Raw genomic sequence first — 19,374 nt, 5'->3', positions numbered from 1 at the left:
CTGTTTGCCTCAGTTTCCCCACCAGTAAAATGAGCCAGAGAAGGAAATGGCAAACCACTCCAGCATCTTTGCCAAGGAAACCCCAAATGGGGTCACAGAAAGTCAGATACAAATGAAATGACTGAACAACAAGAATATCTCCGTAAAACCTATTTCAGATTCTCCAGCCTTCTCCTTGGTGCTGTAGAGCTCAGGCCACAGTTACGCCAGAGAGATAGGATGGGTAGGGCAGTGGGCTTCAAGAGTGGAGTTCAAATCCTGCCTCAAATACCTATGAGCAGTATGACTCAAGGCACTTAAAAGTAGGGATGATGATGATGATGATGATGATGATGATGATGATGATGATTCTAACACCTCCCTGGGATTGGGAGGAACAACGGCCATCTGACTGTGACACTATTTGGGGTATTCTTGGCAAAGATACTGGAGTGATTTGTATTTCCTTCTCTGGTTCATTTTCCAGATAGGGAAACTGAGGCAAACAGGGCTAAGTGACTTGCCCAGGGTCACACAGCTGGTAAGTGTCTGAGGCCGGATTTGAGCTCGGGTCTTCCTGACTCCAGACCAGATGCCCTATTCACTGTACCACCTAGCTGCCCAATAATGGCTGTCAAGGATTTCAAAATTTTAAAGCACTCTAGAAATGTGAGCTATTATGATTATTATTGTATATTAGGATCAGAGATTTTTGACCTACAAGGGACCTTAGAAGCCATCTTGACTAACTGTTGTTGTTTGTCCTTCATTCCTGAAGAGGACCACGACATCAGGGAGAGGATGCTGTGACATGCAAATGAAGTGGATTTAAGTGAGGGTGAGCTGAGCAAAGTCACCAGCCTCACTTTCTCCTCTGGAGCCAGCTGGGTTCAGTGGCCAGATGTAGATCAGGATGACTGAAGATGGGCCAAAATGTAGTGGGGAACCTTGGCCTTTTCAGGCTGAGGTCTTTAACAGGTGTCAGTTTGACCGAGGCAATGCTCGTCAAAGCTTAATAAGAAATGAGACGGAGAATGGCCTCTTTACCGAGTCTTGACTAACTGCCCACTTTACAGTTGAGGAAACTGAGGCCCACTGATGTTGGGTGGCTTGACCAAGGTCACACAATTAGTTAGTGGCAGAGCTGGGATTTGAACTCAGGTTCTCTGGGTTTCAGAATTGGCACACCATTCACTTTATTGCATTGCCTTTGGTGGCTCTGTGCCTGGGTCACAGGGAAGTAGGCAAACAGGTCATTGGGTAGTGAGTGAACTGAAACAGAGAGGAGACCTGCTGGACAGTTTGCCAGGTTTTGTAGGGGCTTGAGCTGGGGGAGTTTGGGCAGTAGGGCTGAAGGCTTAACAAATCCTGGGCCCTACTGCTTATCTGTTTGATTCGTTTATGTCTGGCCTGTAGGGTTTTAAGTCACCAGGGACCTTGGAGACATTATCTACTGCAGGGCTTCTTCACCTTGTTTGTGCCCTGGACCCATTGGGCATTTGGTTTAGTGAAGCCTACAAGTTCCTCCTCAGAATCATGTTCTTAAATGCATCAAATAAAATACATAGAATTACAAAGGAAATCAATTAGATTGAAATACTGTTGTCAAAATATTTTTAAACAAGTTCATGGACTCCAGATTTAGAGCCCTGACCTGATGCAACCTCCTCATTTTACAGATAATTATCAGAGATGTTAGGTGGTTTACCCATCATGCCACAGTGTGTAAGCATCAGAGCCAAGATCTGTTTCCAGGGACTAATGTTCTTTCTACTATACCACCTTGCCAGTCTTATCTGAACCCAACTAGAGTCTAATATCTTAGAAAGCAGGGACCATAACTTCTACTGTTCTATATTTTCATTGGTGTCTAGAACACTACATGGATAAGGATAGGAATTAGACCGATGATTTCACTGGCATAGAGAACCCTCAGGTGAAGAAACTCTCTCCATCAATACAGGTTGGCACCTTCTAGAGCGTTGCATAAAGTCTTGAGAAATTACCTGCCAAGGGCCGAACAACCAATATGTATCTGGAGCCACTCTGAATCCAGGTTGTCATCTTGGCTCCAAGGCTGGCATTGTGAATAATTGCTGAATAAATGAGTGAATAAGTGAATCAAGTGGCTGCTTCCAGAAGGGTTTCTAAATCCCCACGCTCCTGCCCAATCCTGTGGCTCTTCCTGTTTCCTATCCAGCCTTCTCCATTAGCCAGGGTTCTTCTGGGTGGGCCAGGTCTACGGGGGAGTGCGCCCCTTCAGTGCCTGCCTGGAAGGCTCCATACAGCCCTACATGTAGAAAGTCAAAATGTGGCAGATTGTATGTTCCCGCTGTGACCCACACTGGGCAGGTTCGGGCTTGCCCGGCTTGGCATGGCCATGTGGCGTGGTAGGTGGGGCAGTGCTGGGGCTCTGCTCATTCTGACTTTCATGCACTGAGGACCTCTAGGGGCCCAGGTGGTCAGATCCATTTGTGATTTCATTACAGTCTTGGTAATGAGCACAGAAAGTGGCCACATCTCTCCCTAATGAGTAAGTTCAATGGTGTCTGTTTCCAGGACCACAAGTCCCAGGAAGGAGGTGGGTGGGTCTTTGTGCAGTGTAAGACTTGACTTACTACCCTGTATGTCACTGTGGCCTCAGTTTCCTCATCTGTGAAGTGACGAGACTGAACTGAATGATCTTGGTGTTGGGCGGAGGGGGGGGAGGGAGAGTGTTCCTTCAAAGTCAAATTCTAGACCTATGAGCTTATTCTAGGTATTGACTGGTTAAGAATGCATGAGAAATATACAGCTTTGAGTTGGGGTGATCCAAAGAGGAGGGCCCAGTGCCATCGTGGAAGGTCCCTTGCCCCTTCCTGTGCCTATGTTTCACAATCTAACTCTAATCTACCTGCCCTTCCCTCTCATGCACCCTACATTCTAGCCAAACAAGCCTATTTGTTATTTCTGGGACAAGACATTTCCTGCCTTTGGGAGGGCTGTCCCCCATGCTTGGAATGCTCTTTCCTCCACCTCTGCCTCTTGGAATACCTAGCTTATTTCAAGGCTTAGCTCAAGCACCACCCCCTTCATGAGACCCTCCTTAATGTCCCCAGCAGTTACTTCTCTTTGGGCTCCTCTCCTTATCAATTTGTATATATTACCTGTTTGTTTATGTCCTACCCTCTCTGGAGCTATGTCCTCAATCACACTTGAATTGATTTTCAGGGTCCCAAGAAGGAGGTAACCCTGAGGGGCTGGGTTTCTGCTACTCTCATTGAGGAGCTCCCATGGATGTGTTTCCCATTAATAGCAATTGGTTAGACTTCAGTTAGCTTTTAGGGGATAAAAGGATTTAGTATAAAAGTTGTGGCATTTAAAAAGTTCGAGAGGCATAGTTTCTGGGTGGTTCAATCCTTTTATTGATAATGCCAGCATGCTTATTAATAAAAGGAAGGTCTTTTGACCATCTCTCTCACAAACCAAAGACAATCATGATGGTGGGCTCATGGCTTCTATGCCCTTGGAAGAGGAGTGTTCCAGAGGGTGGCAATCAAGTCTGACTGGTTAACAAGTTAATGAGAGGTAGACTTCACAAAGAGAAGTGAGTTCACTCCAATGAGGGGCTGAGCGTGACACCATGTCACCCTTGGCCAGAAAGACTACCCCCCTGGGCTTGGGCAATCTAGACAAGGAACCCATATATCCCCCATCCAAGCCTGAACTAGTTGTCTGGAGAAGCAGCACCCAGAATGAGGAGAATGTTAATCCTATCTTCCATAAGTCCTGTCCTTGAGAGATTAAATGAGGAAATAGGATGGGGGGGGACTAGGGTCTCCCCAATTTGAATAATTGGCTATTAATATGAGAGAGATAATCATTTCTCTCAAAGTATACCAAGAATAATTGGCATCAAATATTCTACCACCCCCCCCCAAAGCTAGGGGCACATGCTCTCTTCGCACATACAGGGTCCCAGATAGAGTGACCTTGAGGTAGAATGGTATAGTGGAGAGGCAAATGAGGCTTGGAATTGAGACAATCTAGGTTCCTATCCCATCTCAGACACTTATTAGCCATGTAAGCCTTCTCAGTCTTCTTATCTGTAGAATGAGGAGGTCGGACTCCATGGCCCCTCCATTCCCTTCCAGCCCCAAATCTGTGATCCTATGAAAAGTGAAGATGTTGGCCTTGGAGGGGGTGGGTGGCATCTAGAAGCAGAAGAAGAATTGAAGAATTGGAGAAGTGGAACAGTGGCTTCTTGTTCACAAGGGTGTGTTCTTTCTTCCCAGAGTGTTTTACCCTTGGCTGGATTCTCCCTCCATGAAGATGTCCCAGTCTTCCTCTGCAGATGAAGGAACCACGTTTGAACACCTCTGGAGTACGCTGTGAGTTTCCTTCTGAGTCTATATCCCTGGGAGATGAAACAGAAGAGTAGGGAGCTGTTTCGTCAGCCCAAGCTAGGCTTAACCTCTGATCAGGCCTGGTGTCCAGTTATAAGTAGATCCAGAACATGTGGGGAGGCGCTGCAGTTAAATGGAGTGCCAGTGCCATGGCCTTTCCTTAGGATGCATCACATAAAACTGGGTGCTTCCTAGGAGCTTGCTGAGCAGACTAACCGTGCTCCTTAGGGTCCTTGGTGTTGTAGAAAAGAACCTGATGACCAGGGAACAAGGAGGGGTGGAGGGGTGGGGCACCAAGAGGCCATTGGGAATTCTGCTGGGAGAGGTGACTAAGGGTGGAGGGCATGGTCAAGGTCTTCAAGCCTTTGAAGAGCTAGAATGGGAAAGGATTAAACTTTCTTTGCTTGGTCCTAGTGGGCACAACTAGAAATAATGCATGGGAATTACAGGGAAACCACATTTGGCTTCAGAAAAGAAAAAACTTCCTACTAATTCAAATTGCCCCCAAAGGAGAATGCCTTAAGAGGTAGTGACGTCTCCATATCTAGAGGTCTTCAAGTAGAAGACAGATGCCCACTTGTCTGGGGAGGGGATTTCTGTTCGTATATGGGTTGGACCAGATGACCTCTGTCACAAACTTAGATTCTTCAATTCGAAGAGAAAAGAGGATCAGGAGGTGGGGAGAGAACAATGAGGAGAGGGTAAGAGAAGAGGCAAGAGGGAGGAAAAGAGGTGAGAAAAAAGAAGGGGAGAGGACTGGAGAGAGGAAGATCAAGAGGAGAGGAGAGGGCCAAGAGGAGAAGACAAGGGGAGGGACAAATGGGGAGAGAGAAAGAGAGAGAAGAAGGAGAAGAAATAATAAAGGAGAGGAGAAGAGGGGTGGAGAGAGGCTATCTAGAAGTGTCTAAGAAGAAAAGTAAATGGGTAAAAGTATGAAGCCAGGATGCTCTCTGAGTCCTCCACAGTAACAAGATCAATTTATAACTCCCCAAAATACCCCACCTTCTTTCCCTTCTGTTAACTCTACCCTTAGGCTGATAGGTTAGGGTTTTTAGACCAGTGGTTCAAGTAGGGCTAAAGGCTTTCCTCATCTTTTCTCAGGGAGCCAGATAGCACATATTTTGATCTCCCCCAGTCCAGCCAAGGGGGCAATGAGGTGGTGGCTGGTGGGACTGTGGTCAGCATGGATGACTTCCACATGCAGAGCATGAATGAGTCTGTCATGGTAAGTGAGGTCTCTAACTCCTGCAGGGGAGACTGTGCTCACACTTGGGTTGATTTTTTTCTAGCGTGGTTGAGCCAATGAAGTGGGAACTTGGATGTTGACCCTTTCCCATTGCCCCTGCTACCTATGTCTCTTTAAAGGGGTGGGATCATAAAAGAAGCCGGCCAGATCCAAGTTCCCTAAATCATCTCTGGATGACTGGGGTTCTCCTCTAGGCAGAAATGTCAAGAATTTGGCTGTCTGGGTTGGGAACGAACTCAAACTCTCATCCCCTTTCTTCCTGACCACTCTGTGTCTGGCTGTCTATTGGCAAGCAAGCATGATTATAAATTATGGGCTTATAGGACAAATTGCAGGACTGGGGTACTGGGCTACTGGGCTTGATTACAGAATGATCAAGGCAGGAAAACTAGTATCTTTCTTCCTTCCATTAGTCACTCTTCCCTGCTTCTGACATCTTGGCCCATTCATTGCTCCTCGGCCCCCCCCCCCCCACTAGTTTCATTCTAAGTTCCTAAATAGTGTTGAATTATGGTTAATACTTAGGGTGTTATCCCTCCCATAGAACATTTGCATTTCAATAGAGAGCTATGGAAAAGCTTTCCAAATGGAAAAAGCTTTTTAATGGTGGACTATCTGCCACCATCTAAACCATTCCAATAAACACTTATTAAGTTTTTATGATTTATAAGACACAGCCCTAGGGCTACAAAACAAAACCAAATAAATCATTCCTGTCCTTAAAGGATCTTACTTTCTACTGATTGGGACATTGGGGATGGTATACACTATGTATAGAGCTAAGTAAATATGGGATAATTGGGGGAGAGAGAAAATACCAATATTTAGAAGGAATCGGACAAGTCTTCCTATGGGAGGTAATACCTTAGCTGAACCTTGAAAGGAGCTAGGAGCCAGGTGTGGTGGCTTGTACCTGTAATCCTTGCTACCAGGAAGGCTGAGGCTGATGGCTATCTTGACCTCAGGAGTTCTGAACTTCAGTGGGCTAAGCCGATAAGGCGTCCATACGAAGTATCAATATGGTGATGGGTGGAGGGGTGAATAGGTTGTCTAAGGAAGGGCAAACTGTTCCAGGTTAGAAATGGAGTAGGTTAAAGCTCCCCTAGTGCTCAGTAGTGAGATCCTGACTGTGAATGGCCACTGGACTTTCAGCCTGGGTAGGACAGGGAGAGCTGGCCTTTAAGAGGAGGAGGAGGAGGAAGAAGATAGAAGCTAGGGATTCTGAGATGTGCATGGGAGGTGTTGGTGGCGGCCTGTGCTTACGGAGACTAGAGATGGATTTTTGACTATATGAGAGGTTTCTATTAAAAATATACGTGGAAAGGAAGTTGGGAGCCAGACTGTGGAGGACTTTAAATGCCAGACTGAGGCATTTGCAGGCTGTATTTTATCCTAGAGAGAATAGGGAGCCATTGGTGAATTTTGAGCAAGGGAATGGCGTGGTCTTAGGTGTGTTATAGGAACCTAAGTTGGATATCTGTGTGAAGGACTAGAGAGGGCAGAACGTGGAAGGAAGGCACCCAATTAGGAGGCTCCTGAAATAGACTAGGTGTGATGACAGGTGGTGAAGGTGTGAAGGAGGATCCCAAGAGGTCTTGAGGAGCTGTAATTGAAAAAGCTCAGATTGGCAATGAGGTGGGTAGGAAGAGGAGGAAGGGTCAAAGAGGGGCCTGGGTAATGGGAGGAATAGTGGTAGCCTTAACAGAAATAGGAAAATTTGGGGGTGAGATATATTTAGGGAGGAAGAAAATGAATTCTCTTTCGAACACATTGAGTCTAAATTGTACCAAGAGATAAATGGGAGAAAGGAGGGCTTGCCCAGGACACCTCATGCTTTATGACCTTGGACAAGTCATTTTGCCACCTTGGGTCTCAGTTTCCTCATCTGTAAAATGAGGGTATTGGATGGATGGCTTCTGAGGTCTCTTTCAGCTCTGTATCTGTGATCCATGCTATGTTTACTTTTAAGGCCCCCTTCCTGGAGCCCTGTGGACATCAAAAGCCCAACATTAGAGCAAGTCATTGCCCGGATGATGCAACACGATGCAATTTTTATTATGAATCACCCAATACAAAAATCTCTTCTGTAGAACCGCTCTGTTTGGATGCTCAGTGGTGGGCAGCTCATTACTTGACAGGGAAGCCTGTGCCATTGCTAGACAGCTCAGACTGTTAGGAAGTCCTTTGCTACTGAGCTGAAATCTGCCTCCTTGTAACTCATAACTTAGAGAGTAGGAAGAAGTAGGATTAGCATGGAACCACGGAACACCACCTCTGGGCCTGTCATGGAGCTGCCCACCTAGCCCCTTGGGAGAAATAAAAGTCTCATTGGATGCCCAGAGAATTCACACCTTGCCTTGGGGATGAGGGGAATGAAGACCCTTATTTCTATATGGGGTGACATGCTTGCTGGCTCCCATCTCCCTCCTCTCCCTTTCCCACCCCCACCCGACCCCAGCTGGAGTGGAAGGAATCTGAAAGCCCCATCTCTGTTCTAAGCCTGGTGAGTCAGGTTCAGGCCAGGATACGAAGAGCTCTCTCTTGCCTGCTCAGGCATGTAGCTTGCTGGGCCCCACGCTATAATGAAGGTGGAGCCCTACGCCTTTCCAAACAAAAATAGAGTATAATTTGTTCAGGTATAAACATGCCTCATAGTAAAAAGCCATTTATGAGATATTTACATGCATAGCACACTTAATGGCAATGGGAATTCCCGGCATAAATTGCTGGCTCAAACTTGGGGGTTTAGGAGGGGGAGGGGTGAAGAAAGCTGAGCCAGGCTGGGCCTGGGGAACATGCTGATCCCAGGGGAAAAGGGTTAGTCAAAGGGTTAGCTTGGTGATAACGGGCCAGAGCAAAGGGCAAAGTCAAGGGAAGAGGGCAGAAAGGGAGATGAGAAGGAAGAAATGGCTCCAAAGGAAGCAGAAAGGAACAGTGAACAGCGGATTGGGGTGGGGAGATGAGGGAAGGGGATGGGGGACCTGTGGACAGTGTGGTTAGTCGATTCAAAGTCACTCAGCCTCCCATGGGTCTCAGTTTCCCCATCCGTAAAATGAGAGGATTGGGCTAGGTACCTCTAAGGTCTGTGCCAGCTCTAGAGCTAAGCTCCTATGATGACCAAGTGGCCTTTAAGGACCATCGTACTTGTGTCCTACTATGAAGAAGGACTTCCATTAGTTACATGTCCATGGAATAATATACCTAGAGGTAGGAGAGGACCTCCTGCATTCTCTTCATTTTACAGAGGAGGACACTGAAATCCAGAGGGACTAAACAGTGTGCCCTAGGTCAGGCAGACAGTAAACGACAGAGCTAGGATTTGAACCTGGGTCCCGTTACTTAAAATCCAGGCCTCTTCCCAGTGTGCCATCCTACAGGTCATGCTGTGCTATGGAGGTGACTTGGGGTTCTCAAAAGCTAGTCCCAGTGAGTTAAGATTTTGGTAGTGCCCATTCAGGTGGAACGGATTTGAGCAGAAGTGCAACAACAGACTGTGCCTTTAGTAAAGGCTTGCTGGAGACTGCTCAAACCGAGCTGATTGTTAAATCTTCAATGTGAACAATTACTCAGAAATCAGCAAATTCTATAAATCGGAGCCAGATTTATTGTTTTGTGGTTGTCTAGACTTAACTACATGATGGAGAAAAATAGTAATACAGAGTAAAGAGAAAAGTGTGGATATTTTCAGAAAGCCTGTTGTTAAACATTTACCAGCACAATCCTGGCTCTGGCTGAGTGGAAAAAATCATTACCCAAAGTTAAGTCTATAGAGGCCACCATGTGATTAAAGGCCTAATGTTCACTTCAAGATTAGGTGAAGGAACTGGGGATATTTAGCCACAAGGAGAGAAGTCTCAGGTAGGTCGGACTGGTAGCTGCTTCAAAGTAGTAGATAGAGAGGGAGCCTTGAGGTGAAGACTGGGGCCCAAGTCCCCTTCTGACCCCTCGAGCCTGTGTGGCCCTGAGCAAGTCACTGAAATGTCTGCGCGCGGGCCAGTTCTTCTTCCTCCTCTTCTCCTCCTCCTCCTCCTCCTCCTCCTCCTCCTCCTCCTCCTCTTCTCCTCCTCCTCATTCTTCTCCTTCTGCTCCTCCTCCTCTTCTTCACCTTCTCCTTCTCCTCTTCCCCTCCTCCTCCTCCTCCTCCTCCTCCTCCTCCTCCTCCCCCTCTTCTTCTTCTTCTTCTTCTTCTTCTTCTTCTTCTTCTTCTTCTTCTTCTTCTTCTTCTTCTTCTTCTTCTTCTCCTTCTCCTTCTTCTCCTTCTTCTTCTTCCTCCTCCTCTTCCTCCTCCTTCTTCTCCTTCTTCTTCTTCTTCTTCTTCTCCTTCTCCTTCTCCTTCTCCTTCTCCTTCTCCTTCTCCTTCTCCTTCCTCTTCTCCTTCCTCTTCTTCCTCTTCTCCTCTTAACAAACATCCAATAAAATGAGCATTTCCCTATATGTTGTAGAACAGAAACAGAAGATTGTAACAGAAACTGTCAATCTCTGTTAGGCACAGCTGGCTTGTCTTTTAAAAATATGACGCTCTGCATGCAATTTTCAACACTGTTCTATTTGTCCATAATTCTTTCTGGCCTTCCTTCTGTTTTCTCCTGCTCATTTAAAAATATTACCTTTCTTTCTTTCTTTCTTTCTCCCATCCTTCCTGTCTTCCTTCCCTCCTCTATCAGGTTCTTTCTTTCTTCCTTTCCTTCCTTCCTCTCTTCCTTCTTTCCTTCCTCCTTTCCTCTCTCCCTCACTCCCTTCCTCCTTCCCTCTCTCTCTTTCTTTCTTCCTTCCTTCCTTCCTCCCATCCTTTTTTCCTTCCTTCCTCTCTCTGGTTTTTCTTTCTCCCTCCCTTCCTTTCATCCTCCTTTCCTTTGTTCCTTTCTCTCATTTTTCTCTTTTCTTTTCCTTCTTCCTTTCTTCTCTCCCTCCCTACCTCCCTTCCTTCCTTTCTTTCTTTCTTCCTCCCTCCAATCCTTTTTTCCTTCCTTGCTTCCTCTCTCTCTTATTCTTTCTTTCTCCCTTCCTTTTATCCTCCTTTCCTTTGTTCCTTTCTCTCATTCTTTTTTATCTTCCTTCCTTTCTTTCTTCCTTCCTCCCATCCTTTTTTCTCCATTCTTTCCCTCCTTCCTTCCTCTTTCTCCTGTTCTTCCTTTCTCCCTTCCTCCCTTCCATCCATATTTCTTTCCTTTCTTCTTTCGACTGAACAGGAACACATGTGTGTGTGTCTGTGTGTGTATTCCTCAGGTCTTCATCTGTAAAATGAGGGAGTTAGGCTCCGTGGCCTCTGAGGTCCTTTCCATCTCTAAACCCAAGATCTCATTGATCTTAAGTTTCTACCTGGTTGTTGCCCAGTTGTTTCAGTTGTGTCCAGCTCCTTGTGACCCCCTCTCCCGCCCTCTCTCCCCCGCTCATGCCCTTCTGGTAGGGAACACATCATTAGCTCTCCTATAATCTCGCCCTGTCTTGTAACAGTTAGACTCCACATGGTGGTAGCTCTGAGGGATGTATTCATTGTAACTGAGTTTAATGGCAGGTGACTTTGAAGGGAGTTAAATCTATATATTTAAGGTTGAATCGAGCACTCTATTTCCCAGAGGGTCCTGAAGAATGCCGTCACCCACATAACACTTGTTGGAGATCTTGGGAGCTAAAGCCAAAAACAGCCTAGCCTACCATGGAAGGTGGGGGATCTTCGTTCTCTGTTATTAATCTGTATTAATCTCATGGAATCTCCTTTAGCTGAATGCAGGAGGCTTTTGTTGAACCCAGATCCTCTGACCCCAGAGCCAGAGCACTAAGGATTACAATGTACTTTCCTGCATGTTCTCTCCGAGACAGGATTAGTCTCCCCTGTTGGGAGGATGTTCTTTGGGAGCTTGAAAGGTGAGGAAGGGAATAAGCATTTATTATGCACCTACCGTGTGCCAGGGACTGTGCTGAGTGCTTTACCAAGATTATCTCATTCACTCGTCTCAACAACCATATGACTTAGGGGATCTTATTATCTCCATTTTACAGATGAGGAAACTGAGGCAGACAGGTGAAGTGACTCACCCAGGGTCTCACAGCTAGTAAGTGTCTGAGGTCAGATCTGAGCTCAGGTCTTTCTGCCTCCAGGCCCAGCACTCTTCCCACTGTGCTTTCTAGCCTCCTCTACCAAGGTAGCAATCTTGTGATACGTGCAAATATTCCAGATGAGGAGGCCAAGGCTCTGGGAGTTCAGATAACTCACCATCAGTCACAGGTCTCAGAACTGCTGTAGCCCAGGCTTGAACCTAGGTCATCCAGCTCAGAGGCTCATGCTCTGGCCACAAGGCCCTTGGGAAGCCTTACTGTGGACTTCCGCTGCAGTCCTCATGCCAAGAGGCCAGCCAGCACAGTAACCCACGACCTGTAACAGAGCAGGACATGATGGGATTGACTCATACAGCTGTGTCAGGGGACACACTTCGGAATAGCTCTCACCCTCTGCAGTCTGGAGGACTCGCAATTTATCCCCAGCGAAGAGAGAAAAATGATGCTGGGTTCAATCATTTTACTCTGGCTGCACAATAGTAATGTTCATGTTGACTTTTATGCGGTTACAAAGTACTTTTCACATGTTATTTCGTTAGATTATAAGCTCTTTGAGGGCAGGGACTGTCTTTTGCCTCCTTTTGTTGTCGCTGGTGTTTAGAATAGTGCCTGGAACATAGTAGGTGCTTAATAAATGCTCCAAAGCCTGGTGAGATAGATATTAGAAGTATTATCTCCAGTTTATAGTTGTGGTTGAGCAATCCGTCCGTGGTCACACAGCTAGTTAGTGTCTGGAACAGGATTTGAACTGAACCCTTTCCTGCCTCATCTCCCCTTCCTGGCTTTTTTAGAGTCTTAGTTCAAGGTCCCTTCTGCAAGAAGTATTTCCTAGCAGCCACTACAAAGGCACAGAGATAGGAAATGGAGCATCACATGGAAGGTAGAGTGCCGTGTGTGAGGATGAGTAAGAAAACCAGTTTGGATGGATCCAAGATCCCAGGTGTAGGAGAGAGTAGTAATTAATGTGGAGGCAGCTAGGTGGTGGTTTTGTGGATAGAGCACTGAGCCTGGAGTAAGGAAAACCTGTGCTCAAATCCAGCCTCGGCTACTTACTATTTGTGTGACCTTGGGCAAGTCACTTAATCTCTTTTTGCTTTAATCCCCCAAGGAAGGCAAATCCCTCCTGTATCTCTGCCAAGAAAACCAGACAGACAGCGTTGGCATGCTATGGTCCATGGGGTCACCAAAAGTTGGACCTGATTAATAGCTGAACAACCACAGCAATTAACATGCAATGAAGGTGGAGAGACAGGTGGTAGTCTTATGTTCAATGGAATGCAAAGCAATTAAACAAGCATTTATGAAATGCTGACCTTGTACCAAGTACTATGCTAGGTACTATGGACACAAAGATAAAAAGGAGACAGTGTCTGCCCTTAAGGAGCTTACATTCTACAAGAGGAATAAAATAGTTACAGAAGCAATATTCTCTTTGGTATTCGTCTACTGGGGTCTCACAGAATTGGGTGTACCTGTGTATACCCCTATTTGCAAACCCAACATGATTGTGTTATGTGGAATCTACAGGGTATGCCTAAAGTCTGGACACATAGGAAAAAATGCATGTTTTCAAGAAATGAAATGAATGAAATTTTCAACCACACTTTATTTAGTTGAAATATTAACAAATAGTGTCTTCGATAAGATTACCATCATTTGTAATACAAAGGTTGATGTGCTGTTCAAGATTCACGTGAACTCAATGCAAAAACTCCACATTGCCGTCAATTTTCCTATGTGTTCAAACTTTAGAGACACCCTGTGCAATAACCAACTGCCTGTTCATCTTTTTTTGTGTATTTTAAAAGAATTCAGCCAAATAGAATATCTTGTAATATAGATAGACTGCATATTTAAATGTATACACATGCTCCTAATAAAACTCCAGTTGTGCTTTTAAAAAAAAAAAGAAGTAATTCCTAGGGTCTCTCTTTTGGGGGGGGGCAGGGCATTTGGGTTGAGTCACTTGCCCAAGGTCATACAGCTAGTACGTGTGTGAAGTATCTGAGGCCTGATTTGAACTCAGGTCCTCCTGACTCCAGGGCAGGTGCTCTACTCACTGCGCCACCTAGTTGCCCCTTCCTAGGCTCTCTTAATCTCAGTGTCTTCCCTCTGGTGATTATCTCCAACGTATCCCATATGTATTTCATTTGTTCCTGAGTATTTCATAGTCTCCCCCATTAGACTAGAAGCTCCCTGAAGGCAGGGGTGGTGTTTTTTGCCTTTGTTTGTAACCTCAGTGCTTAGCACTGTTATATCAACAGTGAGAGCCGCCACAGAGTATAAGTTTTAAATGGAGAAGTTTATTAGCCGGCATCCATTAGGGGCAATTGACAGCCCAAATCAAAATGGCCTCGAATTGGGGTGAAAAAGTAGTTTATATAGAAAATACAGGGTACAGTGGTTAATTATCTCTTGAAATGTTATTTTGCAGACTTGGCACGTCTGTACCTTTTATGACCATGATAAAAGGAACCTCCTCAATAGATTGTAGATACAGCATATCAGGTAGCTGACAAAGTGTCAACTGAAACTACCACCCAGGATCCCTGTCTCCAACTTGCCATAACTCCCAAAGGGAAGGCTCAAGATAAGGCAGAGGTCATATGATTCAAAATAATGTCTAGGGCTGAGGCTTTCATCCTTAATGGCCATAGACAGACCAAGGGATGCTCCAGCTTAGTCTGTTGACACAAGATAGAGACATCTCTGAGCCCACTCAGTTAGACAAAGGAAGACCGTTAGGCATCAGGCTTTTTCTGGTAATTAGCTTACATTCCTTGGAAAAGTCTTGAGGGCCCAGGACACTTGCTGAATGCCAAATGGCAGGAACTCAGCCTGTTTTTCTTGTGCAAACTGGGGTTTGTAGTTAGGGGCTGGGGGCAGGGTTTTTCTAGCAGTAACTGGCTGCTCAGGTATCACAGCACAATGCCTGACACATAGGAGGTGCTTAATAAATACTTGTTGACTGACTGCCCTCAAGGAGCTTCCAATCTACTGGGGAAGGAGTGGCTACAATATGTGCATGTCTATTTGTAAATACAAACATATTATTAAATACAAAATATATACACACCAAATTTTTTTTTGTTCAGACTTGTTATTTATATCAGTGTAGCCATACTCTGTGCAGAGGAGACTGTCACTACCAATACTCTGTGGTGAGGAGACCATCCCTACCAATTCTGGTTTTTGTTGTTGTTGCTGAGTCTCATTTGAGACTCTTTGTGACCCCCTTTGGGATTTTCTTGGCAAAGATACTGGAGTGGTTTGCCATTTCCTTCTCTGGGTCATTTTACAGATGAGGAAACTGAGGCAAACAAGGTTAAGTGACTTGCCCAGGGTCACACAGCTAGCAAGTATCTGAGAGTGGATTTGCAGTCAGGTCTTTCTGACTCCAGGCCTGGAGTTCTACCCACTGCACCATCTTTTAGGTCACTGTTCTGCAGTTTAGAGTCTTAGTTGCCAGTGCCACTGACAGTTAAGTAACTGCATGAGCATTTCATAGCCATTGTGTATCAGAGGCATGACACAGACCCAAGTCTTCTCGCCTCCAAGGGCAACTCTTCTATCCACTAGGCCACACTGCTTCTCCTGCAAATCAGAGTTCAGCAAATGTTGAATGACCAAATGAAAGAATTTATGCAGCTCTTAGCCAAAAAACAATAGAGGGAGTGTGGTAGAAAGGGCAGTGGTGGTGGATGCGGACAGCCCAGGTTCAAACCCTCTCTAGCCCTTTGTGGCTGTGCATCCTAAGGTAGCTGCTCAGCTCTTCTGGGCTTCAGTGTCCTTATCCGTAAAGGACTTGGATCACTAGGCCTCTACAGTCTCTTATAGTTCTCCATTTTTAGCTCTGTGACCAGAGGTTGAAAACATGCGTTGACCTGCACTGGGAGGTTCTTAGGAACCCTTTATCATAATGGTACATCCCTGTCCTTCGTGGTTGTAGTCATAGTAACGGTGTAGTGAGGTGTGATGGAGAGAGCCCTGCTCTGGAATCCAAAGACTCGGGGTCCGTGCCTGACCTCCTCCCCGAGTTCTCCGTGTGATCGATAAATTCCCTTCTTCTAGACCTTGTTTCTTTCTGAGAGCCTTGGATCTAGCTCTAAGATTGTGTAAGAAGGAAGGGAAGATCACAGGGAGAGAAACTCAGAGGGGATAGAAGAAAGGGGGGCCACAGTACAGCCAACTGGAAGGAGGCTGTACACACACACACACACACACACACACACACACACACACACACACACACACACAGTTTCTTCTGGGTTGGGCCACTTTGAAAATCTGATCTTTTAGACTTTGAAACTTCCTGCCTTCCTTGGGGAGATGTTCATCTCCTCTAAATCTTTTTTCTGATTCTAATGTATTTTGGGCCTGTCCTCCTTTCCACCAATGACTCCTCCCCCAGCCCATTGTTCTCTTTTCATGTCCATGTTCAGTCTGCTGGAGATTTCTCCCCTCTACGCTTTGAAGCCCAGTGTTCGAGTCTTCTGCCCATAGTGATTCCCTTGTCTTCTCTTCCCTTCCTTCCCCTTCCTTCCACTCTATAAATCCCAGGCCTCCCTCTTTCTTCCCTCCTCTCTGGCATCCTTTTCCCGCCTCTCCCTGTGGCTTTGTTTGACAAACAGCTGTGGCTGAAAACAACCAGAAGGTCTGTAGCCCCCCCCCCCTGCCCCCCACCCTCACCAAGCCAGCTCCTGACGGCAGCTGTGCCTCCATGGCGTATTGTCTGCTGAAACAGAAGCCCCTACCAGCTGGGGATCCTGGAGTTGCAAAGGCATTCTGGCCTGCCACCCTCCTGCATCTCTGGCAAGAATGGCTGGTGCCAGAGCAGGGAGATAGGGTCCATGTGCAGACCTGGCAGCCCCTCTTGTCAGGACTTGGCAAGGGCTGGTAGAATCCTAGCGGAAGACAACACCTCAGGCAGTTGTTCACGCAGGTCACCCCTGCCTCTTTGTCACTGGTCACAGCAAGCATGCTCAGCAAGGGGAGGTATGGCTTACTTCCAGGTTATGGGGTTCTAACCATGGTATCCTCCAGCACACACACACACACACACACACACACACACACACACACACACACACTCTCTCTCTCTCTCTCTCTCTCTCTCTCTCTCTCTCTCTCTCTCTCTCCATATATATATATATACATATATATATATATATATAGACTCTGCCAACCTCAAATTAAGGTGATATGTGGGCTTGCCTTATAAAGGCATAGATTCACTACCAACAAGGGAAGGGTTTTATTCAATCCAGGATAGAGGGCTAAGCAGGATATGAAGCTGGTTCATGGGATTGTAGATATGGAAGAGACCTTAGAGACTATCAAGTAAAGGCCTCACCTTTCAAAAATGAGACTGAAGTCTAAGGTAGGGGGAGCAGGAAGGGTTGGGTGGGCAGCAGTTTGCCCAGGATCATACCAGTGGTAAATGTTAGAGCTAGACTGAACCCAGGTCTTTTGACTCCCTACTTGCCCTGACACATGCTAGCTAACTCAGGACAGTGTCCCCCGGCAAGCTCTTCGCGACTCTGAATTGCAGAGAAGGTGCCAGCCTTCATTGGAAGTGGGAGTTCCATGTACTAATGGGGTCACAGTCCCACGCCCTAGCACTATCCCTTCTGTCTCCAAACCCAGGAGTTTTCCCACAGGACCACAATAGGTAGAATTGGAGCTTGGGACTCTTGACGTCTTCCTTCAGTCCTGTCCTCATTGGGCACATCATCTTAGACAGATATACTGTTGTCGTCCCTGTCATCGTCATCATCATCCATCCATTTGTTCTCTTGTTCTGAGTTGTCAACATGCATGTATTAAGCACCTACTGTTTTCAGGCACCATACTCAGCACAGATAAAAAGGAAAGGAAATAACATTTCTTCCCCACGTGGAACACACAGTCTAACGGGAGGGCCAACATGCAAACAACTGTGTACCAACAAGCTATAGGCAGGAAAAATGAGGGGGGGTGTTGAAGAGGCAAGGAGGAGCTCCTCTTGTGGAAGACTTATTTTATCCTTTAAAAACATTATTCCTTGAAGTATAAAACTCTGTTTAAAGAAGCATAAATGTCACCAAAGATGTTCATAATAAAACACATTTGCTATCTCTTACCTATGCTAGACAACCCATCTAATGTACATATCCATTTCTTACCTAAAATTCATCCTTCCACATCCTGAAAACTTCATCTTCAAAATCTCCTTCTTTTTCTCTATTAGATTTCCTCCATTAACACTTCTTTATCAAATTTTCCCTTTAATGCCATATGTGTGTATGTTATTTATATATATATTATATATATATATAAATTCTTATTTTATTTTTAATTTATGGAATAAAACAAGCAATTACATAACATAATAAAACAGATGATTGCACATGACTGCAAATCTATTATATACAACTTGCTATTCCTTTTAAATATATAATAAAGATATATAATGTAGATATATTTCTTAATGTTTACATATACATATATGTATTCTCAACATTCATTTCCTTTTTTATGTGTATTTCTCTCTATCCCATTCTCTTATACATTTTCTTCTCTTTACTTCTGCTCTCCCTTTGTACAGATTCTTCTACCTTTTTTCTGTTAACCCCTTCTGCACTATGCCCTCTCCAAGCTTTAAAGTCGTTTTAAAGAATGTTTTCTTTATGCTTAATTTCTCTTTGAATCTTCCGTCCTTCTTCTGCTGCCCTCTTTTCCTCTTCCCATTTCTTTCTGTATCCCTTTTGAGCTGCATATTATCATCAAAGTCTTTGTGTGTGTGTGTGTGTGTGTGTGTGTGTGTGTACCCTTTTCCATGAGCATCCAGGTGTATAAGGAACTGGACACAATTATTCTTTTATCACTCATTCACCCAATAAGCATTTATAGAAGGAACTAATTGTGCACAGCACATGCTAGGCACTAAGGGGATTTTAAAGAAATGTAGGGCATGGTCTTTGCCCTCAAGAAATTTGCATGAAACCAAGTAAACATTCATGTTTCATTCCACAGCTATATTCCTTCTTTGATGAGAGGGAGGAAGATTGTTTCACCATTATTTGAAGTCTTCTTTTTTATAATAATTATTTTTAAATTCAATTTTAATTTTATTTTCAGATCTGTATTTTCTCCCTCCCACCTCCCCCTGAGGTAGGGGGGAGAAAACAAGAAAAATAAAACTGGTTATGAATATATTTAGTAAGCAAAACAACTTCCTGCACTGGGCAGTTCCAAATACACACGTAAACACACACACACACACACACACACACACACACACACACACTCGGCAATATTTTATCATGAATCTTCTGCAGTTGTGGTTAGTCATTGGATCATTTGGAGTTCCTAAGTCAGAATTTCAGAGTTACCTTTGTTTTTTTTTTTTTAAACTATTGTTACATTGTATAAATTATTCTCAGTTCTGTTCCCATCAGTTCATATAAGTCTTCTCAGTTTTTCTGAGACCATCCCCTTTTAGCAATTCTTATAGCGTAATAATATGCCATCACAATCATGTACCATAATTTGCTCAACTGTTGCCCATTTGAGGGACATCCCCTTGGTTTCCACTTCGGTTTCATCAGAAAAAAAGCTGCTATATTTTGTGCATGAGGGATCTCTCCCCTTGTTCTTTGATCTCATTTGGGGCACAGATCTAGTAGCAGTATGACTGGGTCAGATTTTCACACAGTTTACTAGCTT

At 45.1% G+C, this 19,374-nt stretch overlaps 1 protein-coding gene across 3 annotated transcripts in view; it reads left to right on the top strand.

The window, feature by feature from the left end:
• The first annotated feature begins 4,284 nt into the window (after positions 1–4,284).
• Positions 4,285–19,374, top strand: part of TP73 (tumor protein p73) — a 144,608-nt gene continuing 129,518 nt past the window's right edge. For 2 of the 3 annotated variants that reach the window (XM_036745598.1, XM_036745596.1), the window contains exons 1-2: positions 4,285–4,349; positions 5,466–5,589. In XM_036745598.1, coding sequence (XP_036601493.1) covers positions 4,285–4,349; positions 5,466–5,589 — 189 coding nt within the window. The remainder of the gene's footprint in view (positions 4,350–5,465; positions 5,590–19,374) is intronic. The other variant, XM_036745597.1, reaches the window with a different exon arrangement.

The sequence above is a fragment of the Trichosurus vulpecula genome, chromosome 2 (assembly GCF_011100635.1).
Source record: "Trichosurus vulpecula isolate mTriVul1 chromosome 2, mTriVul1.pri, whole genome shotgun sequence".
NCBI classification, from domain to species: domain Eukaryota; kingdom Metazoa; phylum Chordata; class Mammalia; order Diprotodontia; family Phalangeridae; genus Trichosurus; species Trichosurus vulpecula.
This window is presented reverse-complemented; position numbering and strand designations above follow the sequence as displayed.